Source organism: Tetrao urogallus (assembly GCF_951394365.1).
Source record: "Tetrao urogallus genome assembly, chromosome: 3".
NCBI classification, from domain to species: Eukaryota; Metazoa; Chordata; class Aves; order Galliformes; family Phasianidae; genus Tetrao; species Tetrao urogallus.
In genome coordinates this window covers 81,870,182-81,896,655 of record NC_136815.1, presented here as the reverse complement: position 1 = coordinate 81,896,655, position 26,474 = coordinate 81,870,182, and the positions used below count along the sequence as shown (strand labels likewise).

The following is a 26,474-nucleotide window of genomic DNA, read 5'->3' as shown; positions in this document are numbered from 1 at the left end:
AAATGTAACATTACATTTTCACAAGTGGGGTCATGATATTTTCCCATTAACTCCAGTGACTTGTGGATGTGGATGCAAAGCTATTTTCTCATTTTGCCTCAAGTAAACACGGCGAGTGACCTCCCTTCTATAAGTATCAGAAACAGCAACTGTTAGGCTATCCCAACCCCCCTCCTGTTTCCCTTGCAAGGCTCTCCATCCCGAAGGTAATCATTGCAGGCCACACACACAGGCCAGGGCCCAATGCCCTGTTACTCACAAAACATTAGAAAGCAAATAAGAAAGGCTGCCATTATAAAGTCTCAACACCCCAAGAAAATTAAAACACATTATCCCCGTGCCCACACACACATACAATTCACACACACACATTCCATCTTACTGATACAACTTTAATTTTACTGCATGCAACCAGTCTGCAGAGCAGTGTTCAGCTCCAATTATACTGCAATCCTGTTAAAGTTGGCTCAGGACAGAGAACAAACACACTGTGCTGCAAGGAAAATCCCTGCAGCTGTGCTGACAGTTTAGATCGTGTTTAATCCCCAGGGTATTTATGTGAAATTATCAACCTACTACTTTTTTTTTGCCCCCCCTTTAAATGAGTGACACAGTTCTACACGATGCAATCAATGGCTTCAGAGCCTTTCTCAACTGCTCTTCGCATCAGCAAATTAACAGCAGATAGAGTAATTGCTGGTTCACCTTGAAGCAAAGATCAGAAACACACTATAGCTCTGTCAGAGCTGATTAGTATTGAATCTGGGGTTTATTATTAACTAAAACCCAAACTTTCTCCAGTGGTCACCCAGGGTACATGCTGCATACCGTAACACAGCTCAAGCAAATCAAGGCTAGCTACAAGAGGAACGCTGTTGACTGACTCGATCCAGGCCAAAATACATTAGCATCCCTACTCCAAGAGCACCTCCACTCACAAATGTAGGACACAGCACTCAGCCACCTCACTGGAGCCAGGGTGGGGAAAACACGCTTCCTGAACTGAAAGATAAAACTAAGAGTTAATTTGTTACCTATTCTCTTTTTAGTCAACCTGGCAAGACAGCTCTGCATTCAGCTGATGGCAAATGCTTTGGGAATTGTGCACAAGGGCTGCTTTTCTCCAGCTCACCTTTGTCACCTTTTTTTTTATTCTCTTATAGAGCAAAGCAAACGAGAAGTTAAAATGGATGCAGGTTGATGACAGAATACGTTTATTAGACTATAGGTAGACCAGACTAAAGATAAAGCTAGCATTATAAAGAGAACCATAGACTAAGGACAAAGGTTCACAGCAAAGTGTTTTGCTGCCAAGAAACAGCAATCAGACCCAGAAAATTAGCCCTGTTACTATCCTTGCAATTAAAATCAGGGGCACATTCTGACCAGAATCGGAGATCTGTGCACTGTTAAACACTGAAACAAATCAGTGCTTTCATGCTGCTATGTTGAAAATGGAAATTCACTGTATTAGATGTTGTTAAACCCACTTATTATTTCACATCTCACTTCTAATACCTCGCTGATGTAGCCATTTACCCCTCTGGCAAAAATGATCTTTCAGCCTAATAACAAATAGGCTATTTACTGTGTTTTCAATCTATTTATTTTTACACCGTAAGAATCCCTCTTAATCCTGTCACATTTACTCTCAAGCTTCCTTTGATTCAATGCCCATCGAAGCATCAGGTGGAATAAAGGTCACTAGCACTAATAAACTTTCCTGAAGCCAAGCCACATGGTGTTCCAGCGGGCAGCTGTGCAACAGCACTGCCACCAAGTCTCATCTGAATTCCAGTCTTACTTTACACGATGAAATCAAGGAACCAGGGTAGCCCTTAACAGGGAACACAGCAAATAAACCCTGAAGTCAGATGCTAGACAGTGTGACACCACCAACACAGTTGCCTTTACACAGCCACGCTCTTCGATTAAGAATTCCTATGTTCATTTATTGTTAGTGGTTTTTAACCATTTTAAGCAAGAAAATTCAAGACAAGTCATAAGTATGTCAACTGGGCAGCCATTCTGCAAGTTATTAATAAAATACTATAGGACCATCACGAGTCACACTTCCCAACCTTTCTGACCCCCATTACATCTTCATTCATTAACAAATTCTCTGTGCTAAAGTCAAACAGACGCGGGGATTTGGGGTGTTTCTTGCTGTACTGCAACACCTTAATTAGCTGGGCTTAACTCAGCAAAAGAGAAACATGGATATCAATAATCACAGCTTGAACTGACTCTATCACTTCTCCAGATCAATACACCTATCAGCCAGAGTCATCAACTGGCAAATGGAAAAAACCCAAACTGATAAAAGCTACATATATTTGCTCCGCAACACTTATACAAAACATTCTGCAACAGTTCTTCACATTTTCATCAACAACAAATAAGGGCACCTTACAGTACAACTGTGTGAACCAAGTGCCTTTATGGACATTTTGTTCTAGCACCACCTTTAACCTTTAATCACTCAGATCTTCTGCAGGAGCAATACCTCACGAAGGGACCCTCTCAACAACTGAGCCAAGCCACAGTCCCCTGGCCAGGCCATCCCTCACTGAACTAGTTCAGTTCCAGATACTTTTCTCCTAGGTTAATGGAACAAACTGACCCTCTCAACAAATCAGGAAAATGCAAGAACATGGATAATGGATGAAGCAGGAAAGAAGTGGCAATTTTCGTTTTGCTGCTGCTGGTGTCATCTGGTAGACCAGCTTGCCCACTGTGTGACATGTGAGCCCAAGCAAGCAGACCCCTTCCATCCCTGGTTTTCTAAGGTTAAGTTCTGGGGGAGCATCAGGAAACATGCAAAAAGGGGCGATAACAGAGGCAAGACAAACTCATGGAGTGAAAAAAAGACAAAACCACCAATGAAACATAATCACATCATTTTCCATGCAGCTGTTTGACTTCCCATCATCTCCCTGTACTTGAGTTTACAAACCTGATTCCTCCTACCAATCCGATTTGGTGCAGGAGACTTCGAGGGAGATTTGACAGTCTGAGAGGTCCCCCCATTTTCAGCTATCTTCCCCACATTCATTACTGCTGACATCATGGCATCAATGGAGGACAAGTCTGCTCCGTCCGAACTGTTTGGTGAACTTGGTGACACCTTGTAACTGTTTAAGGTTTCCAGCTGCTTCTCTGGAATTAAAAAGAAAAAGCACACATAAGAGCTGCTAGGTCATCTAAAAAACTAAACAAAAAAAACCCACAACCCAAAGCAAAACCCCAAGGTATTTTCAGCTGCCTGCAACTCACATCACACTGCCTAATTTCATGGACAAAAGCTCATAATAACTGAAGATTTTCTTGTATTAGTGAAAGTTTCTCCTATTGGAATGTATAGGATGAGGTGCAGATCTCTTCTAAAAGGATGTTCACGTTATCTTCACTTCCAAACTAAATTCAGTACAGGAATTATGGAGTGATTCACCTTAAATTTTCTTGCTGCAAAATGGTACTAATTGCAGTACCTTGCAACCACAATGAACTATCAGATCAGCACCAATGTATGAATGCTCTGGCAAACACCATCATTCAAGCAAGCACATATTTTAAGCAGAACTGCACAACTGAGGCATCAGTAGCACAGTATACTGGTTCTTCTGTCACATACCTTAAGTCAGCCTTGTAGAAGCAAAGAGCTAAATCTGAAAAAAATCCAACTTCAAATCCCCTAAAATACATTTTTACTCCCACACCTGGCAATGATATAATTATCTTTTTCTTTTTGTTCTACCCACTCTTATCAGTCCATAGAGTATACGTTACAGCCATGACTGATGCTGCCCCACAGGCAAAGCTGTTCAGATTCAGACTTCTCCATCACATTTTGCACGCAGCTTGTCAAACACACAGGTAAAGTCCTCCACTTTCCCCTTAAGGTGTTAAAAAGGAAAATGCTTTCAAACTGAATGTTCCTTCCTCTAAAAAAGAATCTCCCAACCAAATAGGAACACCCTGCAAGTCTACAACTGTCATCTCAGGTGGACAGCACAGGATCTTCATGTGTGTGTGAGTCACTCTAACACAAGAGGATGTGAGGGTGAACAAGGAGAAACAAATCTGCCTGTGAACATCCGATCTCTGCATAATACTGACTTTGGAAGATAAGTTTGAGCACTACAAACAGGTGTTTTTTGAGGCTAAGTAATGTGGTGCCAAGCTACCTGGAGCCAAGAAAATCTTAGTTTGGAAGCCTACAGTAGTGGCTGAGTATTTATGTGCCCATGCTTCTGCTCACTGTGTTTTATATACTTCACACAGATAAAGGTTAGGCACAAGGAAAGAAAAGCATGCACCTATGCCTCTGCTCAGTGTATATTACACCCCTCATGCAGATAAGGGTTATGGATTGGGAAAGAAATATTTCTACAAGCCTTCATCAATGCCCTAAATTAAAGAGTCACTCAGAGCTAGTCAGACCAGTTACCTTCATTGCTATCCCCTGATTGACTGAGGCTCTCTTCTTGCTTGCTGGTCTCCTCACTTAGTGTAGTAGCTTTAGTAGCATCAGGCTCTTCAGCCTCTTCTTCAGTAGCACCCTCTAGCACTATGTGAGGGAGATGGGAAAAAGAGAATGAGATTACATTTTGGTGGAAGCAGTTTTAGCAGAGAGTAAAACCCCAATTTTTTGAGTGCTCTACTGATGGCTGTGTAGGTTTGATGGCGGAAGCACGTCAACGGAGCCAATGCAATCAAGCGCCCGAAGCCACAAGCATCCTGGCACAGGAATGGGAGATGCTGCTGCTGCCACCAGCAGTGAAATCTGGGCAAAAAAGGAGAGGAAACCCTTACACAGCTTGGTCCCCAGCATTCAACCACAAAAAAAAAAGAAAGGAGTAGGGAACAAAGGACTGAGCAAGCCAGTGTGCCACTGACACTCATGACATATGGTAAAGAACCTGGAAGAGTATTCTGCTGCTGGAGATTCACTAAGTAATTCAGTTTCACTCACAACCATCCCACCCCTCAATTTCTCTTCTTGGAGGATTAATGTTTACACCAATAGATGAATTCTGGGCAATCTTCTTCCTTCCTGCAGCAAGAAATGAGTACTGAGGTTTTTGGGGCCATCTGGCACATTCCTTACACCCAGTGCCCAAGGGTTTGAGATGAACAGAAGACAAGCAACCACCATATCTGCTGACAGAATTTCTCCACACCTCTTTCTAGACCACAACCTTATCATGCTATCCTTGGGGTTTCAGGAGGGATTCCTGCTCTGGCTGGAGAATGACAACGCAGTTCAACATCACTGATAGAGGTGAAGGTGAATCATCAACACCTAACAAAGAGAGGAGTTCTCTTTGTGGCACTCGTGGTCACAGCCTCTGAAGTGGATGATTCATAACATTGAAAATATCCATATCTTTTTATTGGAGAAATACATTTTTATAACCTCGTATTGGAAATTAACACACTGTGGACATTCCATCATCTCAGGTTTCCAAATTGCACCCAGCAGACTTAATATGGATTTTCCCTTTTTTCAGAAAGCAGAGGCCATTGCTCTCAATTTATGGCTAATAGGGTTTCTTCCTTTTAAATAAGAAATTCTCGAGGATGACGCAAATCAGTCACAAAACATATCTTCAAATGAACAGCGTATGCAAACAAGAAATGATGGTGTCCCAACTACTGACATTTCAGAGTGAACAACAAAAGTCTGACAAAGAGAAAGGGCCCAGTTTCTGCTCTCTTCACTGAGGTCATGCAGTTCCTTGCTTTACTCAACACAAGAAAAAGCAGCAGACTCAAGCTCTCCATGTCAAACTGCCGTCCTTCTCAGGAGCAGCACATTGGTGGTTTGACACAGTGAGCAGCACAGTCTGGAGATGAAACATATGTGTGAGCTGACTGAAGCCCACAGTCTAAGTCTCCAGATAAAATCAACTTCTTCAAACACCACTTTTAGTCTGCATCTTCAGAAACCAAGACTATTTTGATGCTACCCTGAACAGTTCAAGATAACTCTTTGAAGGTTACTTTTGTATGCTTTTCTGCTAAGCAAAGCACTAATGTTCCCCGTGATGCAAGGGACTGCTTGATTTGAGAGCCCAAGCATCCATCCTCCTGTATTTTCTCCAACAAGTTTAAGAGCTGCTTATTTGATAGGGTCTTTAAAAGAGGTCATTTAAGAGCAATACAGTCACTTCTTTCTACTGCGTAAGTGGTTAAAAAGAAAGTTATTTAATCTTGAAGAGAACAAGTACTAAAGAGTCACTTCCAAGTTGCTTGCTGTATCTGCTCAGTACCACCAAAAACAATGACCAGTTTATATCATTTGGAAAAACTTCTGTTAAAACAATGCAAGTAAGTGCTTTACTACATAAAAAAAGCAAACAAACACATCAACAAAAACCAGCTCCTCCTTCAGAAATACACTTACCCTTTCCTCTTTCAGTCAATACCTCTAGCATTAATGTTACCACCATTACGTCCTGGAAGAAGTTACTCTATAGCGTAACTCTGAAGATTCAGCATTTCTTAATTTTAAGCAGTTAAAAGACTGAAATTCAATTCTGCAAAAATAGGATTAGTGTCGCATGCTTTTGTTCACATATGTATTTTCCATTTTCTTGCATGAAGCAAAAATGTACCACTTAAACAAAGATAACCACATGAGCAGGACACACTGATTTCAGAGGCATAACTTTCTATTTGCAATAGGATATAGAAACAATAAGGATACTGGGCCAAATCACTCCTTCCTGTGGGAAAACCCATGGCAGAAAGCCTTCAGGCAAGAGAATACTGAGAGGTTTCTCTTGCAGCTTTTTTTTTTTTTTTCTTAATAAATGCATCAGTGAGGACGGGGAAATGTTTTTTTCCACAGCACCTATGAGATCCCAGGAATCAGACAAGCAGTGACAGCAGGAATGCCCTGTGGCCCTGCCCTCAGGACTCTAAACACCCCAGCTGGGAGGTCACACCAATGGAGCCTCCTTCCTCCCTTTCCCCAAAAGAGAACAAAGACCTCCAGGAAAGAGAGACAAACAGGAAAGAGGCTGGCAAACAGCATGGCCTCAGGTTGCATTCAACATCTGAGCAAAGCCTCTAGGAAACAGGGAACTGGTCACAAGCATTCAAGTCATCTATTTTGGAGGCCCTCCCCCAGCATCACAGTCACCCTCTCTTATGAAAGCAGAGGGCATCCATGTGAGGGGGCAACGAACAAAACAAAATCCCAACAGCCTTCCACCCGTGGTCACAGAAAGGGACCCGGCTCCCTCCACGTGGTGGTGTTTCCGAAGCCATGAAACCGGGCAGCTGCAATCTCACACAGAAGGCTGCAGGGCCTTCAGCTCCTCCTTGTGCTGGAGGCCCATCCCGATGCCACACATAACAGGAGAGCTGCTGAGAAACAGGAGGCTCAAAAAAAAAAAAAGAAAAAAGAAAAAAGCCTTGTTGCTTCCCATTCAGTCTGTACAGGAAGACACTTGCTAGACCTATTTCCTCCTCTGGGATAAAGTGTGACTCCACTGTATGCTAAAGCTGAGTCCATCAGCAGCTACTTCCCCCCTCTGCTTATGTGTATTTATTTATATTTAATTTTTTTCTTTAAAGACCACTCTCAACTGTTACAGCTGTTCCTCCTTCTGGCGATGAGCATCACAGATGAAGCAAAAAGGAGAATGCAGGCCAGCAAGGGCTACAGGGGAAGGAAGAAGAAAGGAGAAGAGATGATGAGCCTTGAGAGTCACGATCACTTGACTTGCCATTGAGAGACAGCCACTCTAATGTGGAGCTGGTACAAGTCCCTGCTCTGGTTTGCTCTCCTGTCTCTGCACAGGAGCTCTCTGTTTGGAATAGGTAGAAAGAAACACACAATACAGGCAAGCAGGGGGAAAACCTGGTGTGTAGCACAAAGCTGCTCATTGTTCTGCCTTAAAAAAATGTTCACATCAATGTTAAATTGGAAGCCATGCACTAATTGGGCCAGGGAAAGATTAACACTCTCAGCCAAATACTTTTATTGGTTTCATTAAACATGCCATAGTACGCAGCACAGAACACGGTGGGAGGAGCAGAAACAGGGGAAACAAATGATGGCTTTAGGAATGCACCCCCCACACACATGCATTTCAAACCACGTTTTCCTGTGAGGCCCAAACAGGAATCCTGAGCCTTCTTCATCATTTCCATCTTAGCAACACTATTATCTTATTCAAGGCTTTCCCAAAGTTTTTTTTGTTTTTGTTTTTCTTTTTGTCTTCTTAGTGATAGAAAAAAATATCCAAGGATCATTTAAATGAAGGCCAGACCTTCCTAGTATACAAATTTAGAGATGAGCAGAACTTCAAAGAGAGAGATTGCATTTGAATAAACAAAAGTTTACCGTTTACCCTTGAGATCATAATACCTAAGAATCACTACACCACTTTCAGAAAGGTATCTGATGCAATGGTCTTGTACTGAGCGCCCACCAGAGGAGCAGATTTCCATCCCGGAGCACACAGAGACGCTCCCAAGCACAAAAGCATCCCCAAGAGATGCACACAGCCACCCAAACTACTTTTTGAATGTCATTTAGCTTCAAAGCTGGCAGGAAGCAAAGAGGATGAAAACACGTTGTGTGGGAAGAAAAAGGGGTTAATACCATTGAAAGCCACTGCCTCAATGCAAAGGAAAACCAAAAGAAAAAAGTCTTCCCAACTGACCTTTTTAATATCAACTGTGCCCTTGCTACTGAAGTGTTGGTGCTGACTCGGCACCCCAGCGGTAGAGAAATATACTGGCAGCGTCACCTCACTGTCACCGCTGCTGGAGCACCAGTACAGAGCAGCCTATGGGGAAAGGAAGACAAGCATAAAAAAAACACAGTGGCATGGGAATAGCTGGTGGTCGGTTATTAGCTCAGCATTCAGAACAAGACAGGCACTAAGGATATTGCCCCAAAGCTTTTGAGCTAGTACCTCTAAGTAAAGTTTTCCTCTGGGGTTAAAAAAAAACAAAAACAAGCAACCATACAAAACCCAACAACAAACAAAACCTCAAAGACACCAAACCAAAGGAGCAACAGCTCAGGACACGCGCTCTCTGGGCACTGAAAGACAGACCGCTCATCTTGCAATGACCTCTCAGGGTTCTTACTGATACAGCTGTTTTATCCACGTTAGCATGAGTGGAATACCTCATTCTGCAACTCTACAAATCCACAGCATCCACGTGCCCTCTTCTAATTTGACACACACACTGGCAGATAGGCACAGACACTGAATAAACAAGTGAAGCACATGCTCACCGCCGTGCCTTAAAGCACGGCTGGAGTGCACCACCTGTTTTAGGGGCAGGGCGAATAAGAGCAAGAAGACTTCCACATTGATGGATTATTTTGTGCACTGTTGCCACCACACCTAACAGCCTAAATTTTGAATATCCAAAGATGTTTACTTCTTCAGTTTCACCCCTCTGCATGCATGATGAGATACGTGGGCGATTTGGTTCTTCTTTAAGTTTTGAAATCTGCATTCTCGTGATCTATGGACCATTAGCAGTCCTCAGGACTTCGGCTTGGATGACCAAAAGCATCTCTCCATGAAACATACCAGAATTTGAACTTTGCTACTGCCTTAAGCAAAATACCGCTCTGAATCACCACGATGCTCTGGTACAGTGCTGATAAGTCACAGGGAAAATGAGGAAGCTGTACTAATGTAACAGTGAGATGCTGTGCTGGAAAAGCAGGGGCTTCCTGGATGGAATTTTCCTGCACTGGTCAATGGGTTCAATGGCAGCGTTAATATAAGATGCTTGCATACCTGTCTTCTTGGCCCTGCAGTTTGCTAACTTGAAGAGCAAGCACACTCCCATCTGTTCCTGCACGCAGTGAGGATGGCACAACACGCAGCAGCCTGTGGTCTTGCTAGGCTAGAAAGGAGAAGCAAAGCACATGCTGCTGCACTGCCGAGAGCGAAACCAAAATCTGACAGCCCCATCCCCTGATGAGAAAGCCTTATTCTCTGCCACCATGCTTTACACACCTGAGGGTCTGGTACAAACACACACTGAACTCTTGCCCACCATCACTGCGCCCAGGATGGCAACATCACACGACTGACCAGCTCCTGATGAATTCTGAGATTTTCTAACATCTTATTCCTCCTCCCTCGTATCAAAGACCTATCTAAAAGCTGTTCCTCATCCTCCCTATCAGCTTGTGGGTTAGCACCTGGCCCTCCAGGAAGCCTTTGTCACCAAACTGCAGTCAGCCTTGAGAACGTGTTCAGACAAAAAGGGATACTGAGATTTCAAGACAGTTGAACAAACCTGGGGCCACAAGAGCTGATTTCAGACACACGCAAAAAAATGAAGTTTGGAAAAACAGCAAAGCAAAAGCCAGCAAATGGAATCACAGATTCCTCCACTCCCTCCACATACAAACTCCCCTCCATCCTCATTTTGCCAGCTTCCCATACAGCCAGTGGGGTGCAGGAGGCCTCTGGGGAGACTATCCAGCCCCGCAGCTCACAGTGGCCAAAGAAGCATGTTGGACAAGACAGACCTTCAGCGTTACCCAGTGTGCCCTGCCCCTGCTCCCTCCCCGCGTGCCGAGGAGGGACACAAAAGCAATACTGTCTGTCCTTATAAGCTCTGCTTTGCATGTGTTCGGCAAGCTAAGACAGCTGTGTGGACGGCTCGCAGAGTTCCAGGAAGTTGATGTGTTTCTTGGCTTGGACTCCAGTTTATTTGCCTTAGATGAAGTGGCGACCCAAGAAAATCTCTCCCCGTCCCCCTGGGCTGGCAGGCTACAGGACAGCAGCATGCCTTGGGACATGGCACAGGGTCTCTCCCCAGATGGACCGGCCTTCACCAGCCTGACTGAGGCTCCTGATCGGGCTGAGGCTGGCCCACATCCTGCTTTGTGAGGAGACACTGTGGGACACGGTGCAGGAGAGCCTGGGAGTCTGGGAGCACGTTCCCCAGAGCCAGGGGCTGCAGAGCCCATCCCTGAAGGCTCCCTGCTGAGGTGGGAGGTGGGCCTGAGCTCCCCCAGCAGCTCTCAGGGAAGCAAAACCTCACTGCTGCTGCTGCCTCAGGGGAGCAAGGGAGGTAAAGAGAGGAAACAATCTGAAACGTAGCAACTGATAGCCCTGTGATTTCTTTCAATTTTTTGCCCTGCGCCAAAGGGTAGAATCACAAACCCAGTGAATTTCATACCTTGGAGGACAGAAAAAGAAAGAAAAAAAAAAATCTATCCACCGATGTGCTATCACCTAGATGGCTAAGCAAGCAAGCACTGTGCTGAGGTAACAGGGTGCTTGTCCCAGTGCCTGAGGGGTGAGCTAGACAAATTGCGCTTGGGAGAACCAGACAGAAAACTTTTCAGTGTAAAAGAAAAGCCACTTCCCCTCCAGCCAAGGCAAGCTGCAGTGCCCTTCAGCTCTGAAGAAGAAAAGGCTGCAGGATGCAGTGTGGGTGAAGTGGGACACTCAGTTCTGCTGAGAGATGCTGGCATCCCCAGCAATATACAGCCCATCTGAACCACGGGATATCTTGTCCTTTTAAGGTGGGCCAAGAGCAAGCATCTGTGCAGCAGCAGCACAGCTCGAGCCTGCAATCAATAGCCCCTGGTGTCACTTAAAAAACAGGGGCTTCTGTGCCTTACCAACTGGCCTTGCAGATGCCCAGGCACCCACCCGGTGGGGAGACAATCAGTCTGGTTGTTCCTCCTCGCAGCTTTGTGGAAACAAGACGGAACAGCAGCAGCGAGAGGAAGAAAAGCCACGAAGCTATGCGGCTGTGCCGCTCGCTGGCAATCGGTGCCTGCAGCTGTTGGGTCAGGAGGGGGGGGCCTGCAACCCCACAGCTTGACCCGGGGCAGCCCCAGACCCAAGGATGCAGGCAAAAGTCCCAGGCAAATCTCTGGAGGATAGGATGGGAGAAACGAGCAAGCATTTTGCTGCCTCATGCTTGTTTTTCACACCGAGCTGGAGCTGCATGTGTGCAGCAGGACAGGTTTGGAAGGGATTACTGAGAGGCAGGATGAATCATGCAGAGGAAGACAGAAAATCTCCTGTGCTAGTGCCCTGCATCTTGCGTGGCATGCTGCTTGTGATCCTCTTCCTCCAGAGATCCATTTAAAGAGGGCTTCACTCACCAAAGGGAACAGTGCTGGTTTGCTCCCTGCACAGCCCCAAAAGAGCACATCTTCTGCAAGTGATGGCAGTGTGCCCTGTGCAGCACCTCACCAGGCAGCGTGCCAAAGCACTGCACACCACACAAGGTACTGCAGCAATGCAATGCACAACGTGAGAAAAGAGACAGAAATTACAGTGAATAAAACTCATTTCCTGATGGTGGTGCTGTCAATCATTACGACCTCATTGCAAGCCTTGTGAAAAACTGAGGTTATTACACTACTGCACAAGAATCTCCAACTTGTTTTCAGTGAAAGTTCTAGTTTTACAGGTTACATAGAAAGGATAGAAACTACAGATGCTCAACAAAACATAAAAAACAAATTAAAGTAAATGCTTTTATATTTTAAAGCCTCACGTTCTTAAGGATAATCATGACCTCAGATGCTCAACCTGTAACTTCTTAACACATAACGATACCAACACAGAGCAACCCTTCTTTACAAAACAACATATTTTATACCCAGGAACACACGTCCTCCAAAACCAAAATGGCTTATTCGTTTTTAAGAGGGGAAAAAAGATTGCAACATCTCCACACATCTCTGACATTTAAAAGCCAGAGCAGCTGTAGGCTAGTGCTACTTAAAGATGAGAGCCTCCACCAAATCACCAAACTCATTTTAAGCAGAAAGAGATTCAACATGCAAATGTTTTGCAGAGAGAATGATTCAAGAGTCTGCAGCTCTCCTGGCTGCTCTTTTCCAGGGAGCATGACTTGCTGACAGGATTAACTACTGCCAGGCTCACGAAGCTGGGAGACAGCTGCCACATGGCAGCCATTTATTACAAAGCTCCACTCCTCTTAAGTTAGGAAAGAGGCAGACTATTTCATCTGTGTTATCAGCAGGGTTTCTCTGCTCCACAGGCTTTGGAGACCAGGCTTCTTCTAAACAAACATCTCATTTTCTACTCCACCTTGTTAACATCCTTATCTTCCCGTCTTCTGTTTCTGGTCAGCACAGGAACTATTCCCTCTATCACACTTTCCAAACAAATAAACAACACATTTATAAATCAATTTAAAATGTTCAGTAACACACACACTGAAAGAGATTTTTACAGAGTTTTAGCTTGATGTTCTAGGAGGGGGAACCGCATGTCACAGGGAGAAAAGAGAGAAGTGCTGGAGCGAAGGGATTCTGAAATATTCTGTGCAACCTTCACTCTTCTGTCCACCTCAGAAAGCATTTTTAATGTCACTCTCCAGTACAACATCCAAAGCAGCTACACAACCTTTTGTGAGCGAGATAACCAGCAGTGCTGCTTCGTACTTATATCTCCACAGCAGGCAGACCTCAGCCAGACCCACAAGGCAAAGCCACACTCCTGCCCTGCACCGCAAAAGGCACAACAGGCTTCAAGTCAACCACCTCCTACAATCTGTAAATGACCAGAAACAGATACGCACCACCGATGTAATCACGTGATATTCAATTTAAATGACCATCAATTGCCATTCTCCCATCATTCTGAACCAGAACTAGAAGATACAAGCTAGCTGCTCAATTTAACCTGGAGCGTTCTAATCAGATATTAGCAATAGGTGCCAGAGTACCACAGATCTCTCAAAGTGGGGTTTATCACTTCCTCATGGTAAAGGAAGAACCCAGCCTTGAGAAAAATGTCTCTCCCCCTTTGCTGATGAACAGCTGCTGCAGCCTTGCGAGCACAGCTTACAGCAGCTGGGCAGGCAGCCTTGCTTCAGCATTGTTTGGAGAGCTCTGTATTATGAAAGTCAGTGCTTGTTTTTTGTTTGTGTTAGGTAAATTAATTACAGCGGTAGATCGTGCTGGCAAACAGGCAAAGCATCCCCAAGCTGAGACCCACACAGAAGATCCACCAGGGAAATTTTAAACAACAATGCTACTTGCCAATAGTACTCTTCAGTATGAGTTTTCTTTCTATTTTGAAGTAAATATGCTGAAACTAACCTGTGGGAGGTGTTTCCTGCACACTGACAAAACGAAACAGCATCTCTTAATTTTCATAGACTGCAACACACATGCTAAAAAAGAGCACAGGAATCCAGTTCTGCAATTTCTTTACCAGATGAGCAGAAGCTTCCTCAGAAAAGACCTCTCTCCATGTGACCTGAAAAAGATGCATTCTAAGCCATGAATTGCCTACACTCACACAAACACAAATCCCCTTCATCTACAAGCATATCAAGCTGCTGATCTTCTCTGTTCCTTGCCACATAGTTTTTGCTCTAGGACTTTAAAAGTCTAGGAGGCATTTCAAAAGGATTTTACAAAATACACAGGCCTGGCCTTGCAAAAGCTCATGAGGAATCCACAGAGGTCATCGTGGAGCTTAGACAGTCTGCAAACAGCATAATCCACGTGCTGGTGGGGTGAGGAATGCCCACAGTCGGGTGGATGGGCCTAAAGACTTCTGCAGCAGTGGGATCCTCCAACAATGCAGTAAACCAACAGGAAATGCCTGCTGATCTTCAAAGCTCGTCAGCGGGAACAGTCCTAAGTTCCCTGAACGGGAGCACTCTGGTAGCAAGGCCACAGTCCTCTTACATGCTCAGAGAAAAACAAAAAAACACAGTAAATGAACAAACATCCACTAACGTTAATAACTGCAAACACCGTCAAGACTGACCCCCTGCTCTGCAACGAGCCTCCAGATCCATCCAGCAAAGTTTTGAAGCTCCTCAGCACAAGAGCCGCAGGGATTAGGCAAGCAGCTTACAGCCTCTGCAGCTTTCTTTTTTTCTATTATGGGCAGTCCTACCCACATGCAGCCTCCTGGAATGCAATTCTCAGTTGTTCAGACAAAGGGAGATGCTGCAGCCTGCAGGTGTAAAAGGTACCCACTGTAACTCTGTCAGGACCACTGCAGTGCACGGCCCCATTGGCAGAATCTTATGTGCAGCCCTCAGCTGTCAGGCAGGCTGTACAAGTCACTGTGAGTAAAGGGGAGTCTGGACACCTGCACATCACAAAGAATTGCAGGAAGTTTATTTCAGGAAAGCGGAGGGAAAAAAAAAAAAGAAAACAGACCAAATTGTGAACAGGTTTCTTCAGTAAGTGAAGTTTCAAATTGCTGCTCCTCCAGCCAAAAACGCCTGCTGCTGGTCCAAAACCATCCTCCTCTTCCAAAAGAACAGTTCTACTACTTCACACATTGCCATCAAACAGACGATTCTTTCCACAACTCACGTATGAAAAGGGCAGCTCACTCCCCTCTGCTCAATCCCTCTGACAGATAACATCGCACACCCCAAAACATTATTCTGAAACAAAGCAGCACAAATTATGAAATGTTCAACTCGATTGTGTAGTAGTTGAAAACGTTAACCACAAAAAAAAAAAAAAAAGGAAAACCAACAAAAAACACAACACAGAATCATAAACTGGATAGACTTGGAAGGGACCCATAAGGATTATCGAGTCCAACTCCTGGCAAATTCCAAAACAACCAAAGGCACACATGGAACAGATCAAGTGACCTGGGCATCCACTCACAGCCATCTCAACTTCTGCAGCAGTACAGCAAGAGTTTGCTAAGAGGAACCTTGACTAATCTCTTTCAGCTATTCACACACAGCAAAGCAACAGTAGAGGACCACAGTAGGACCCGTGACACTGAAATTCATACTTATTTTCATAAGGGATGTTCCCATGTGAACGTCTTCTCAGTCATATATATATATATATATATATATATACATCCACACAGCCACTTTGTTTCAATTCCAGTAATGAAATCACATTACAGTTTTAAGCCAGTCCATACTGTGGTAATATGTTGCACCAAAAGTAATGCCTTCTATTTCTTTCCATGTAAATAACGACCAATATAAAGAGTACACAAACACTGCTTGACAGAGCAGATTTTCAGCTACGAAACACTACTTCACTGTTTGATCTCTATCAACATTCAGCAAACATCAATGACTGTCAATGGGTGTCATTTTTTCCACATGGAGGAATTCAGTGACACACCTTTGCTTCGTATGCACTTCCATATCAGACGCCATTTTGTCAGACTGCCCCTCTGCTGCCATCTGTCACACAGCAACGATGTGGAATGGAATACTGGTGGGAAGGTTCAGCCTCTACTGCCATACCACCAACATCCACCTGTAACACTGTGGACCTACATCATAAAATAGGAGGCATTACTTCTTGAGCAGCCCTCGTGTACTCCTGCACTCATTCTGTTGACGCCACTTAGGATCTACTTCACAACAAGAGGTGAACAATACCAACAGACTTCTAAGAGAGACGTAAAAGAAGAAACGATCATCAGACATGGGTCTCTGAATAGGATACAACTCTTCAAAGGCGCAAAATGTACTTCTACCCAAAGTCCCTCCAAACTTCATACATAATAGATGTTAATTCCGAGCAGAAGGACACAGAACATCTCAACGGCAGAAAATCTCACTTCATACTTTCCCCGCAGGTACTAAACAGCAGGAGCTATTTTTCTTCTCCAGTTCAGACATTACTGCTTTGCACAAAGTTTCATAAGCATTCAGGAGCTCAAATATTATATATAAAGAGGTGCAGGGGAAGAATTCAAGGAATTAGTGGCAGTCTCACCTGTGGAGAAGATAAGTGTGTATTTTAATGAGTTTAAACAAGAAACTAAAGGAGAAACCAAACAAAACCACTAGCTAAATAATTTTTCACTGTAAGGTGAAAAACGTTCTCAGCCTACCCACTCATTTCACACATGGTAATGTGAAAGTATAATTCTACCAAAAACTAGAAGACAGTCACCAGATTTGTTTCACTTGTTTATTCATCTGAACTTCAAAGAGAGTTTTTGAAGCTGGAAGATTTTGCCAGCCCGACTTACTGACAGCTGAAGACAGAAAGGGGCCTTCCCTCATCTATTAGGGTCTTGCACGACACAAGAGGCTATGGAGGTCTACACTTCTTTATACAGAAGGAGCAGCAACATGTTCAGCATATTTCACAATGAACTCAAGACATTATTCAATACAGATTTGACATTAAAAAATATGGAAGCTGACAAGTTCAGAGGATTCTCAGTAAATATGCCCCTATAAAACTTCCTAAACGTGGTAAAACAGGGATAATTTCAGAAATAGCAAGGTCTTTAAAGTAAGCAAGCTCCCACAAGGGTTCAGTAGTTGGAAGGGTTATCAGACCTCTGGGGGAAGTCAGGGGCTCCATCTTGGCAATGTTTCATCCCTTCGTATACCCAGGAGACTGATTACACCATGATAAGCAATTAGGAACCCCAGGGAGGACAGTTAACTGTCCTACCAAAACAAAAAGGCTGCACAAATGTAAGTCTCACTAGATTAAAGAAACACTATCTGAAGAACAGCAAATTTGTGTTTGCTCCTTTCTACTGGAACTAGCAAAGATTACGCTCTGCCTACATATGGCACACAAAGATCTCAGAAATCCCAAATTTGAGCACGTACTTGCTGCTAAATTGGTAACAAATGCTCTGAAGCATTTTCTTTCCCAAGACACCAGCGCTGTGATGCAGGAAAAAAGGAGGAGGGATGGAGGGGAGGAATACAGTAAATAGTGATTAGAAGACTTGAAATAGTAATCTCATTCAGTTAAATTTGTTTTCCTCATTGTTAAAACTGTGCCCAGTCGAGCGTAAGCTGCCAAAAGAGAGACCTGGAAGGTCTGTGGGAGGTTCCTGCTTGCAGCAAGGCACCTACGTCTATCACCATCCTGCCCGCATTAAACATTTATCTCCAGCAGAACCGAGGGCTAAATTCACCTTCCACTGGCCAGCTGAGGTAGAAGCTCCAGCACACACCACTGCTAGTGATGGTGTAGGTTCTGACTTACGTCAGGCACAATAAATTGCAAAGTACTTTGACAGCTTAAAATATGAAGGAATGCTTTTCAATAAGACGACCCCCTGTTCGTTTCTGCCCTTTTATCTTTTCTGAACAGTTTGCCATCCAGTGATAGGAGGGAACCCCAGCTGCATAGCCTGAGCTTTTATCTTCTGCTGACCATGCAACAACACAAAGCTCAGCACTGGATTTCCTGCTGCTTGCCTAAAGGGGCTGTTCAGCTTGTTTAAATATTACTTGCCTTGAGAGCCTTGGAGTTGTGCCCAAGCACTGTACTGTATCTTCCCAGCATCCATTTCAGCATGTACTTTAAAGGTCTTTAGGTTCGATGTACTATGCTCTCCCTTGCGACAGGAGGAGCCTGATGCCTCCAGGAAAAAAAGAAAACCCACACAACTCCTCCCTCTCCCCCCCGTTAATCCCCACGCCTCATTCTGTTACACAGTGAACAGAAGTCCCTCTTCAGCCCAAAAGCATGCAAACATATTTAGTTCAGTAAACTGAACCAATTACAACCAAGGCAAAGACATTCCGGCATGAAAGTCGGCAGCTAGAAGAAATCAGATGCCATGTATCACTTACGGCAAGCTACCAGAGCCCTGTAAGCAAACAGCCAACAAGGTACAGGACCAAAAGAGGACTTTTAAGGCGAGCTGTAGCATGGCAGCCTCCTGTCATGTTGAGTTTAGGAAGTCTCCACAGTGCATTTTAGAAAATAGGAATCTTCGGATGGGACCTCCTCAGAATTTGAGAACAAAACACTGTGTTGCTTTCTTTCCTACTTCAGACTGGGGATGCACATAAACTGCAGCTTTTAGAAAAGCAAGAAAGAATCAGTCTGTGCAGACTCTTTCATAGCCCCTCATGTTCACAATTACCATGCCACAAAGAGGCTGAGCTCTGCTACAAGGTCAGCAGCAAGATAACCTTGGCCGAATGAGAAGCCCTGTGCCAGCCAGCCCGGCAGAGCATGAGGTGGCTCCCGTGTGGCCCAGCAGGCCTTGCTGCTCTCCACCCCACATCAGGGGAAAAGGACGGCAGAAAACCCAGGCTAAAATCAACTCATGGAACTTGTGGATACAGATGTGCTAGCAAGAAAAACTTCAGCCAACGCTGACTGCCAGAACTGCCCTGGAAGAAGATGCCCCTCACAGCCCATCTTGCTGCTATGATGCAGTGATACATGTCCCCCCACAAGCTGATTTAGAGCTACAGCTGGAAGGAATCTCAAGGCTAGATGTGGAAAAGAGTTTTTAATCCATTCTGCTTTGCCTCAGTCTGCAGAGCACAGACTGATTTAACCTGATGTAAGCCACGGCTGTCATTCAGAAGGACAGACAGCCAGTCCTCGCTTAACCCCTCAGCTCCCGCTGCTCCCTTCTCCCTCATGCCTAGGAGTGACCAGGGATGATGAAATCGGTCATGAATTTGTGGTGTGTTTGTTTTTTGTTTTTCTCTATACATGCACACAAACATTTCACCAACAGCCTTCAAACAGGGTAGCTGAAGCATCGTCAAATTACACCCTCTATTTGAGTGCGGGATGAGAGACCTGAGCAAGAATGTTGTCTGTAACTCTATTCCTGTGCTGCTGCAGTACCAAGGAAAGATGAAAAGATGTCGCGGAACAAACTCTCAGCCAGTTCCATCTGCAGTCCCTCCTCCCGCTTCCCTCGCTCCTTTCCCTCAAGCTCAGAGCTCATTTGCAGTCCCTCTGTCATAGAGAACATCTCTCACCATTTAAAATTCTACCTGAAGTTCAGCTCTCCAATTTACCCGGTGAAAATAAGTTCACCATAAAACATACTACCACAGTTAAAATGTCTGCACTGCATCTCTTCCATGGCATCCCTGGAAGAGGGGAGCAAGAGAGCAAGAGCAGTCCCAGGCGGTCCGTCAGTCATTTTATTGCTTGTCTATCCAATCTCTCCCAGATCAAGGACTGGGTGTACCTTTTGTGCAGCACTAAGCACAAAGCAAACAGAAATCCAGAATATCTCCACCCTCAGCCTCCCTCAGAGTTCACAGGGCTGATTTAAACTGCATTTTCCACATTTTTGTTTGTTCACAAGCAGCTGTAAATGACCCTGTCCCCATGCACAAAGTTATCCCCCCAAAAAACAACTCATGCTTCGTTAAGCTACACCAGTAACAATGCTGGCACAGTCAGCTACCATGTGCCTCTACGTGTCTCAACCAGAGCTACAGAATGGTAAGCAGGGCAAATCGCTCACCTGGAGTTCTCAGGTACTTTAGAAAAAATATTTACAAACCTTGGAGCCTTGAACTTAACCTGCAGCACAGTGGGAATGGCACACATGCTCCCGCATTGGCAGCTGACTGCCTCCAGAGAGTGGCCTTTATTGCATAGTGGATCTGCATACTGCATCACCTTAAGGGGATGGAATGGGACAGAAGTGGAGAAAAGAAACCAAAGCTGCATGGAGCAAGGACATGCTGCCTGGCTGCGTGTCCTCAGGCACTGCTAGCTCACATTGCTTGCACCATCTGATCGCTCAAAGCTAAACATGGAATGTAGGTAGCAAGTCATAACGCTGTGCAGGACTGGAGACGTGACTATCAGCTGTTTCTGCATTATAATTATTGCACTGAGGTACAGCAGGACCAAATATTTGCCTGTGCAGATTTCTGCACTGCTTTAATTCATTAAAAATAACAATGAAGGCTGCATATCACTTACAGATTCAGGATTACTGTCACTTTTCTGCAGGCCTGGGATTCCCTATTTGGGTTCACAGTCATCCAGAGAAGAGGAGGGACCAGCGTTATTTTGCTTTATTCAAAACAGCATTAAGAAATCAGATTTCATACAGCTGTGATCTGTCTCTTCTCCCCAAGACAGAAAGAAATTCTGAAGACAAACACACTGAAGCAGCTCTCCTGAACCATCATGCTCTGCCTTTCCAAGCAGGACTTGGTCATGTAGCAGGAGGGTTGGACTACATGATCTCCAGAGGTCTCTTCCAACCCCTCTGGTTCTGTAATTCTATGATTTCCCCTGCTGCCCGCTTCTGCTCCTATGCTTTCTTTTATTTTTAAAGTTTCTGCTATTACTAACAAGAATAATAAGAAAATCTTACTGTGATATCATCATTTCCTTGTATTATCATATTCTCTGGTGAACTGATTAATTTGCAGTGATCCTGACCCTCAGCTTGCACTGGGCCTAAACTGATGCAAACGGTTTCCTTCAGTTCTTTCTTTCTCCATTTTATTTTTGTCCTAACATGCACACAGTACAAGCACAGGGCTGGGTTTTGCAACTCTGGGCTGCAAATGCAAATATCTTCACTGGTACAGCTGGAAGGGAAGGTTTAACTTTTAGGCAATTTGTTACTGTACCACGTTCAGAATTAAGCTAAGCTTAAAGCACACATGTCAGTGAGGAAATGATTTAAGCCAATGATTCAACACAACTTACTGTCCATGCTTTGCCCTGCACAAGTTTAAGTTATCGAAAGCACAATCTGTCAGATAGTGACATTAATTTTAGTACAACACATCAGCAGAAAAACAACAAGAATGGTACTAGAACTGATCAAGAACTCGTAGCAGTATGCACACAAACCTTGTATGTTACACAAAACAATACAGGCAGCGCAAACCAAGATAGCACTGACTCTTTCCAAACAACTGCAGGCCAAGGGATGCTTCCAGATTATTCTGTAGATACCTACAGCTTCCTGCTGGGGTGTGGACACCCCCTACCCACCCCCACCAATCCCTTAACAGAAACAAATGAAGGAACACATTAGCACTTTTCTAGATAAAGATGCATTCACAGCAGAATCCCTGTGAGGGCTGAATACAAAGGGATGCCCTCCCCCTTCCCCCGAACTTCAAAGTTGCCATTTTTTGCGTGAGCAGCAAGGCACCCGGATGCAAGGTGCTTATCAGGAAGGTGGCAGGAAGGGACCAGTGCAGCATGAGCCACAGCTGTGCTCTAGCAGGTCAGAGAGGCGTGCTGGTGGCCAGCAGACCAGAACTTCTGTTAGCACCAGCAGAACACCAGTTCTAAGAAACCACTTCCTACCGATTCTCCCTCCTGACAGCCCGCTCCCTACTGTCATTCAGAGCAACCAGGCAGCTGATCTCTAGCCATCCATCAGAATTGGCTAAAACAATGTCACCCAGCCTACCGCATCAACAAAAGCCACCAACGAATCCAGCCGGTGGTTAACTGCAAACTTTTGCTTTACTGCCAGCATTGCACCGAGGAAGGTTCTTTCTTTTCCATCCCACAGATGCAGCTCTGTCAGAAATCCACTCCACATAACTTCAGATTTACAACTAAAAATATCCTACACATCTGCTTCCACCTGGTGGATTACCAGAGATTGAGACTATAACATTTTTCAAAACAATCATGTAAACTCACCCCTGAAATCAGCAGCACGGTAATGCTGTGGGCAGCACCAGAGGGGAGGAGCACTGGGTTTGGGGGGAAAAGGGAGCTTGTGAGAAAAGAAATACGAATCACTATTTAACTCCTTCTCAAACTCCATCTTTTCTCTCTTGGGAAGCAAACAATAAAAGTGACCTTTCTTCCATTTTGATGAGTTCCTCAAAACAGAAGAGAGCAAAGCTATTCAATATTGTTCCCCGGTGCTTCTAATGAACAAATATCTTCTACCTCAAATGTCTTGTCAAAGAGAACACTTTCCACAGTATCTACTTCCGTAACCAAGCAAAAAAAAAAAAAAAAAAAAAAAAAAAAAAAAAGTTATTTTTTATATTTTTTAAAGTGCATATTAAAAACACACACTACACAGACATGCTGCACATAATCAAAGCAAAAAAAAATTATCCTGAAATGTTTTATTAATTGCTAGCTTTAACTATGGAAACCTGCAGCTATTGTAACACTTCAGCAAAGAAAATGAAACAGGTCAGGGAGTGCCCTGAAATACTCTCTACTGCAAAACCTTTCTGACCTTGTTTTGAAAAATGTCCTTGCTATGGTACCTGCAAATGCAGCTTTTGCAGTACCTTCTAATTCCATTTTCATATACATATTTTTATAGTTCCAGCACCAGTGGTATCTGATCCTCTGCACTTGCAGCCCAGCAAGACCCACTCTGGAGCACGAGCTGTGGCATGCTCCTTTCTGCTGCTGCAGTTTCTCCTGAATGGAAGAGAAGGTGAGCAGTGCTGCAGCCTTACTCTGTTCTCTCTTGCACTATGAGCTCACTAAGATGCATGCAATGCCTCTGCAACCACACTGAAGGACTCAGTCTTGGTCTACTCAGGCCTCAGTCTCCTTCTACTGAGGAGATCTATTAACTGCCACAGAAGCTTCCAACAGCCACTGTCAAAGGGTCTCTGGGCAAGCTGTGGTCTGCAACAGAGGGCTACCAGGACCATGCACTACGTGCCCAAATATTTATGAACTTCTAGGCCTTTGTTTTAATTTAAGAATCATAGAACAGCCTGGGTTGAAAAGGACCACAATGCTCATCTGGTTTCAACCCCCTGCTGTGTGCAGGGTCACCAACCAGCAGACCAGGCTGCCCAGAGCCACATCCAGCCTGGCCTTGAATGCCTCCAGGGATGGGGCATCCACAGCCTCCTTGGGCAACCTGTTCCAGTGCTTCACCACCCTTTGTGTGAAAAACTTCCTCCTAATATCTAACCTAAACCTCCTGTCTCAGTTTAAAACCATTCCCTCTTGTCCTATCACTATCCACCCATGTAAACAGCCGTTCCCTCTCCTGTTTATATGCTTCCTTCAAGTATTGGAAGGCCACAACGAGGTCTACCCAGAGCCTTCTCTTCTCCAAAGAGACCGTCTGCGTTTGGTAAGGTGTGTAAACCTTGCCAGACAGCTTTCAAGCTATGCTTACATGGAACAGAAGCACCAGCAAAGTTAAATACATCCAACAGAACAGCTTTTTTGTCTGACACCAGCAAACCCCTTACGCAGAAATTCTATACCTCTGTGTCACAGCACTGGAGAAATATTTGGGCATTCACCATGTTGCTTGCTGGTGAAACAGTACACAGATACACAGGTACACAGTTGCTACATTGCTACATCAAGATGCAGGGCTACATTCCCAACTTGAGCATTCACAGAGCTGATCTAGCTTACTCCAGTGTGGAGTCAGAGGGACAAGAGGATGCTTGGCTTTCATGGGATCATGTGCAGGCTTTTTCCTCCACACATATTGCAACAGGCATCAAGAACAGAGTAAGCGCAGCTGCTGCCACCTCCGCCAGTTTATTCCATCAACTACTGTACCTGCAATCTCCCACCCCCTTCCCACATCTCAGCACTCCTGCAGCAGAACTTTGAGGACCAGAAAAAATGATCAGACTGACCTCCCACCCCCTTTTAGGGTAGTGTAGGTTTGCTTTTTCTTCTAATAAGAAGAGATGGGACATGAGAAAGAATTCAAAACCTGAAGTTATTTTCCCTTAGTTGCATACTTACAAATGGCGAAGTTCTTTTTGATTATTAGTTTTATTACTTTATTTTTTTTCTTTCAACCAAAACAAACGTGGCCTGAAGCTAAACACCTGAAATGTGGTGTTCCAGCACAACTGGTTAAAGCTTAGTAGAGCTGCATGCAAGTGAAAACAAGGCTCAGAATAAAGGTGCCCGATGATCTCTGACTGAAATACTCGTGGCGGCCCAGCTTCTTTATTGCAGAGGAACTTACCAGCATTACTGTCCCAGCTGGCTCTCTATGTATACCTTGAAATTAGGAAGCTGACTAAGCTCCTCACAAACTGGTCTAGTCAGTCCCAGTCACCCCCATCCTAAACCAGTGAAAGTTGACAGCTTGACATCCTCTCGAAAGGTGAAATGAAGTCCTGAACCACAGTGGTGGAACTGCCAGCAAACAGTACAGATATCTTTTTCCTCTAGTCCAGTTGTTGTCCTAGCCCCTCATCCCAGAACTCAAGAGAGATGTCCAGCACATTTTTGGACTTGCTGACTTTAAGTCCATTGGACAAACTCCATTTCTGGTTGTTCACAAGTCAAAAAATGTTTGCTTGGAAAACAAAGCAGAAAAAAACTGCACTTCTCTCACAATCACTCCATCCCAAGAGCCACAGCTTTAGCACTTCCAGTTTCCCATCTCATTAAGTGCCCTGCAATACTTGTTTTTGTAATCATTTTCCATGCTGTCTACACAAAAAGCTATCTCGGAAGCCAGAAATACTACATTCCTTACACATGGACCCTTTCCAGACTCATCCCAATACTTTCTGTGCTTAAGGTCCTATACATTTAAGAACACGAATCACTACAGGCCCAGCAGTTAATTCATTTTCAAGTTGCCCTAATTATGAGGCTAAACATTGTTTAAACTTCTCTGTCCCTGATGTTCCCTAACTTCCCATGGAAGTTAGACTGCCTCCCAAATGTTCTCAGTTCACTGTTGCAACAATGGCACTCCAGCATCCTGACTTGCCCTCTGATAAGCCACTGAGCCAGTTTGCATTTCCGTGCACAGAGAGAGCAATTTGCATTAACTACTACATACACAGCATCTTTCTTTCCAAGAACTCCTGAGTGAGAAGCCACTTGTTTTCCAGCTTTTCCTTTTCAACTCTTTCAGGACAGGAACACCTTTTCCCGCTCTTTCCTCATCATCTGCATTCTGAAAGGTTACAGCCCACGGACCCCATGGCAGATGCCAAGGCCTTTGGTGTCAATGAGTGGCCATTAGCTACAACATAAAGGCTCAGACGAGGTACAAAGTGTAAAGTTTTTGGAAGAACGTTTAAAATCCAAATGCAATTTTTTTGCCCGTCTTCTTGAATGTCAGGCAATAGAAATGCCAATAAAAGATGTCACAGCAAGAGAAGCCATCAGCCAGCTGTCCATGGTCTGATGACAAGTCCTTGGCTGGAGGGGATGGAGACCCAGCCACCACTGGTGGGACACATGGGGCTTCTAAACTCCTGCTCCCCTCAGTCTCTCCACAAGACCTTGTCCTGATGACCGGGCCTCACGTTCAGCTCACTGTGGTCCTTGCACCTCTTTGACACAATGAATGGCTCATCACTGAGCATCACTGGTGGCAGCCTGAATCCCCATGGATGGCGTATGCAACTTCTCCTCCTCCAGCTGTAGCACTACCATTCTGGGGCTCAGCAGCGCAAACTCAAGAGTTACAAATAAAAGCAAAGAGGTGGTCACTTCCCGAGGTCAAAGCGTACCTGCAAATGCAGGTTCACAATGCAATGCACAAATATTTATTTTCTCTGTGTACTTTCACATCCCCTGTGTCTTGGAAAGCTCTGGTGTTGTTTTTTTTTTTTGTTTGTTTTGTTTTCTTTTCTTTTTTTTCCGAAAGGAAGAAAAAGAAAGAACAAAAATCCCCAGTTCTTCCAGTTTCTGTACAGGGAACAAATCCTCCAGTACTCCCTTTGTGTGCTCAGGCCCCTAAAAGCTGCCAGAAACAGTCGAAGGATGGGGGATGAAAGAAGTTTTCTGCGATTAATCCCGCTATCAAAAGGCTTTA

General features: G+C 44.5%; 1 protein-coding gene across 2 annotated transcripts in view; it reads right to left on the bottom strand.

Moving 5' to 3' along the window:
• Positions 1-26,474, bottom strand: part of RREB1 (ras responsive element binding protein 1) — a gene marked incomplete at both ends in the record, with an annotated part of 119,271 nt that overhangs the window by 59,348 nt on the left and 33,449 nt on the right. The window contains 3 exons of one of the 2 annotated variants that reach the window (XM_079533770.1): positions 2,957-3,159; positions 4,451-4,570; positions 14,096-14,138. In XM_079533770.1, the coding sequence (XP_079389896.1) occupies positions 2,957-3,159; positions 4,451-4,570; positions 14,096-14,138 (366 nt within the window). Of the gene's footprint in view, positions 1-2,956; positions 3,160-4,450; positions 4,571-14,095; positions 14,139-26,474 lie in introns of those variants that run through there. The other variant, XM_079533771.1, reaches the window with a different exon arrangement.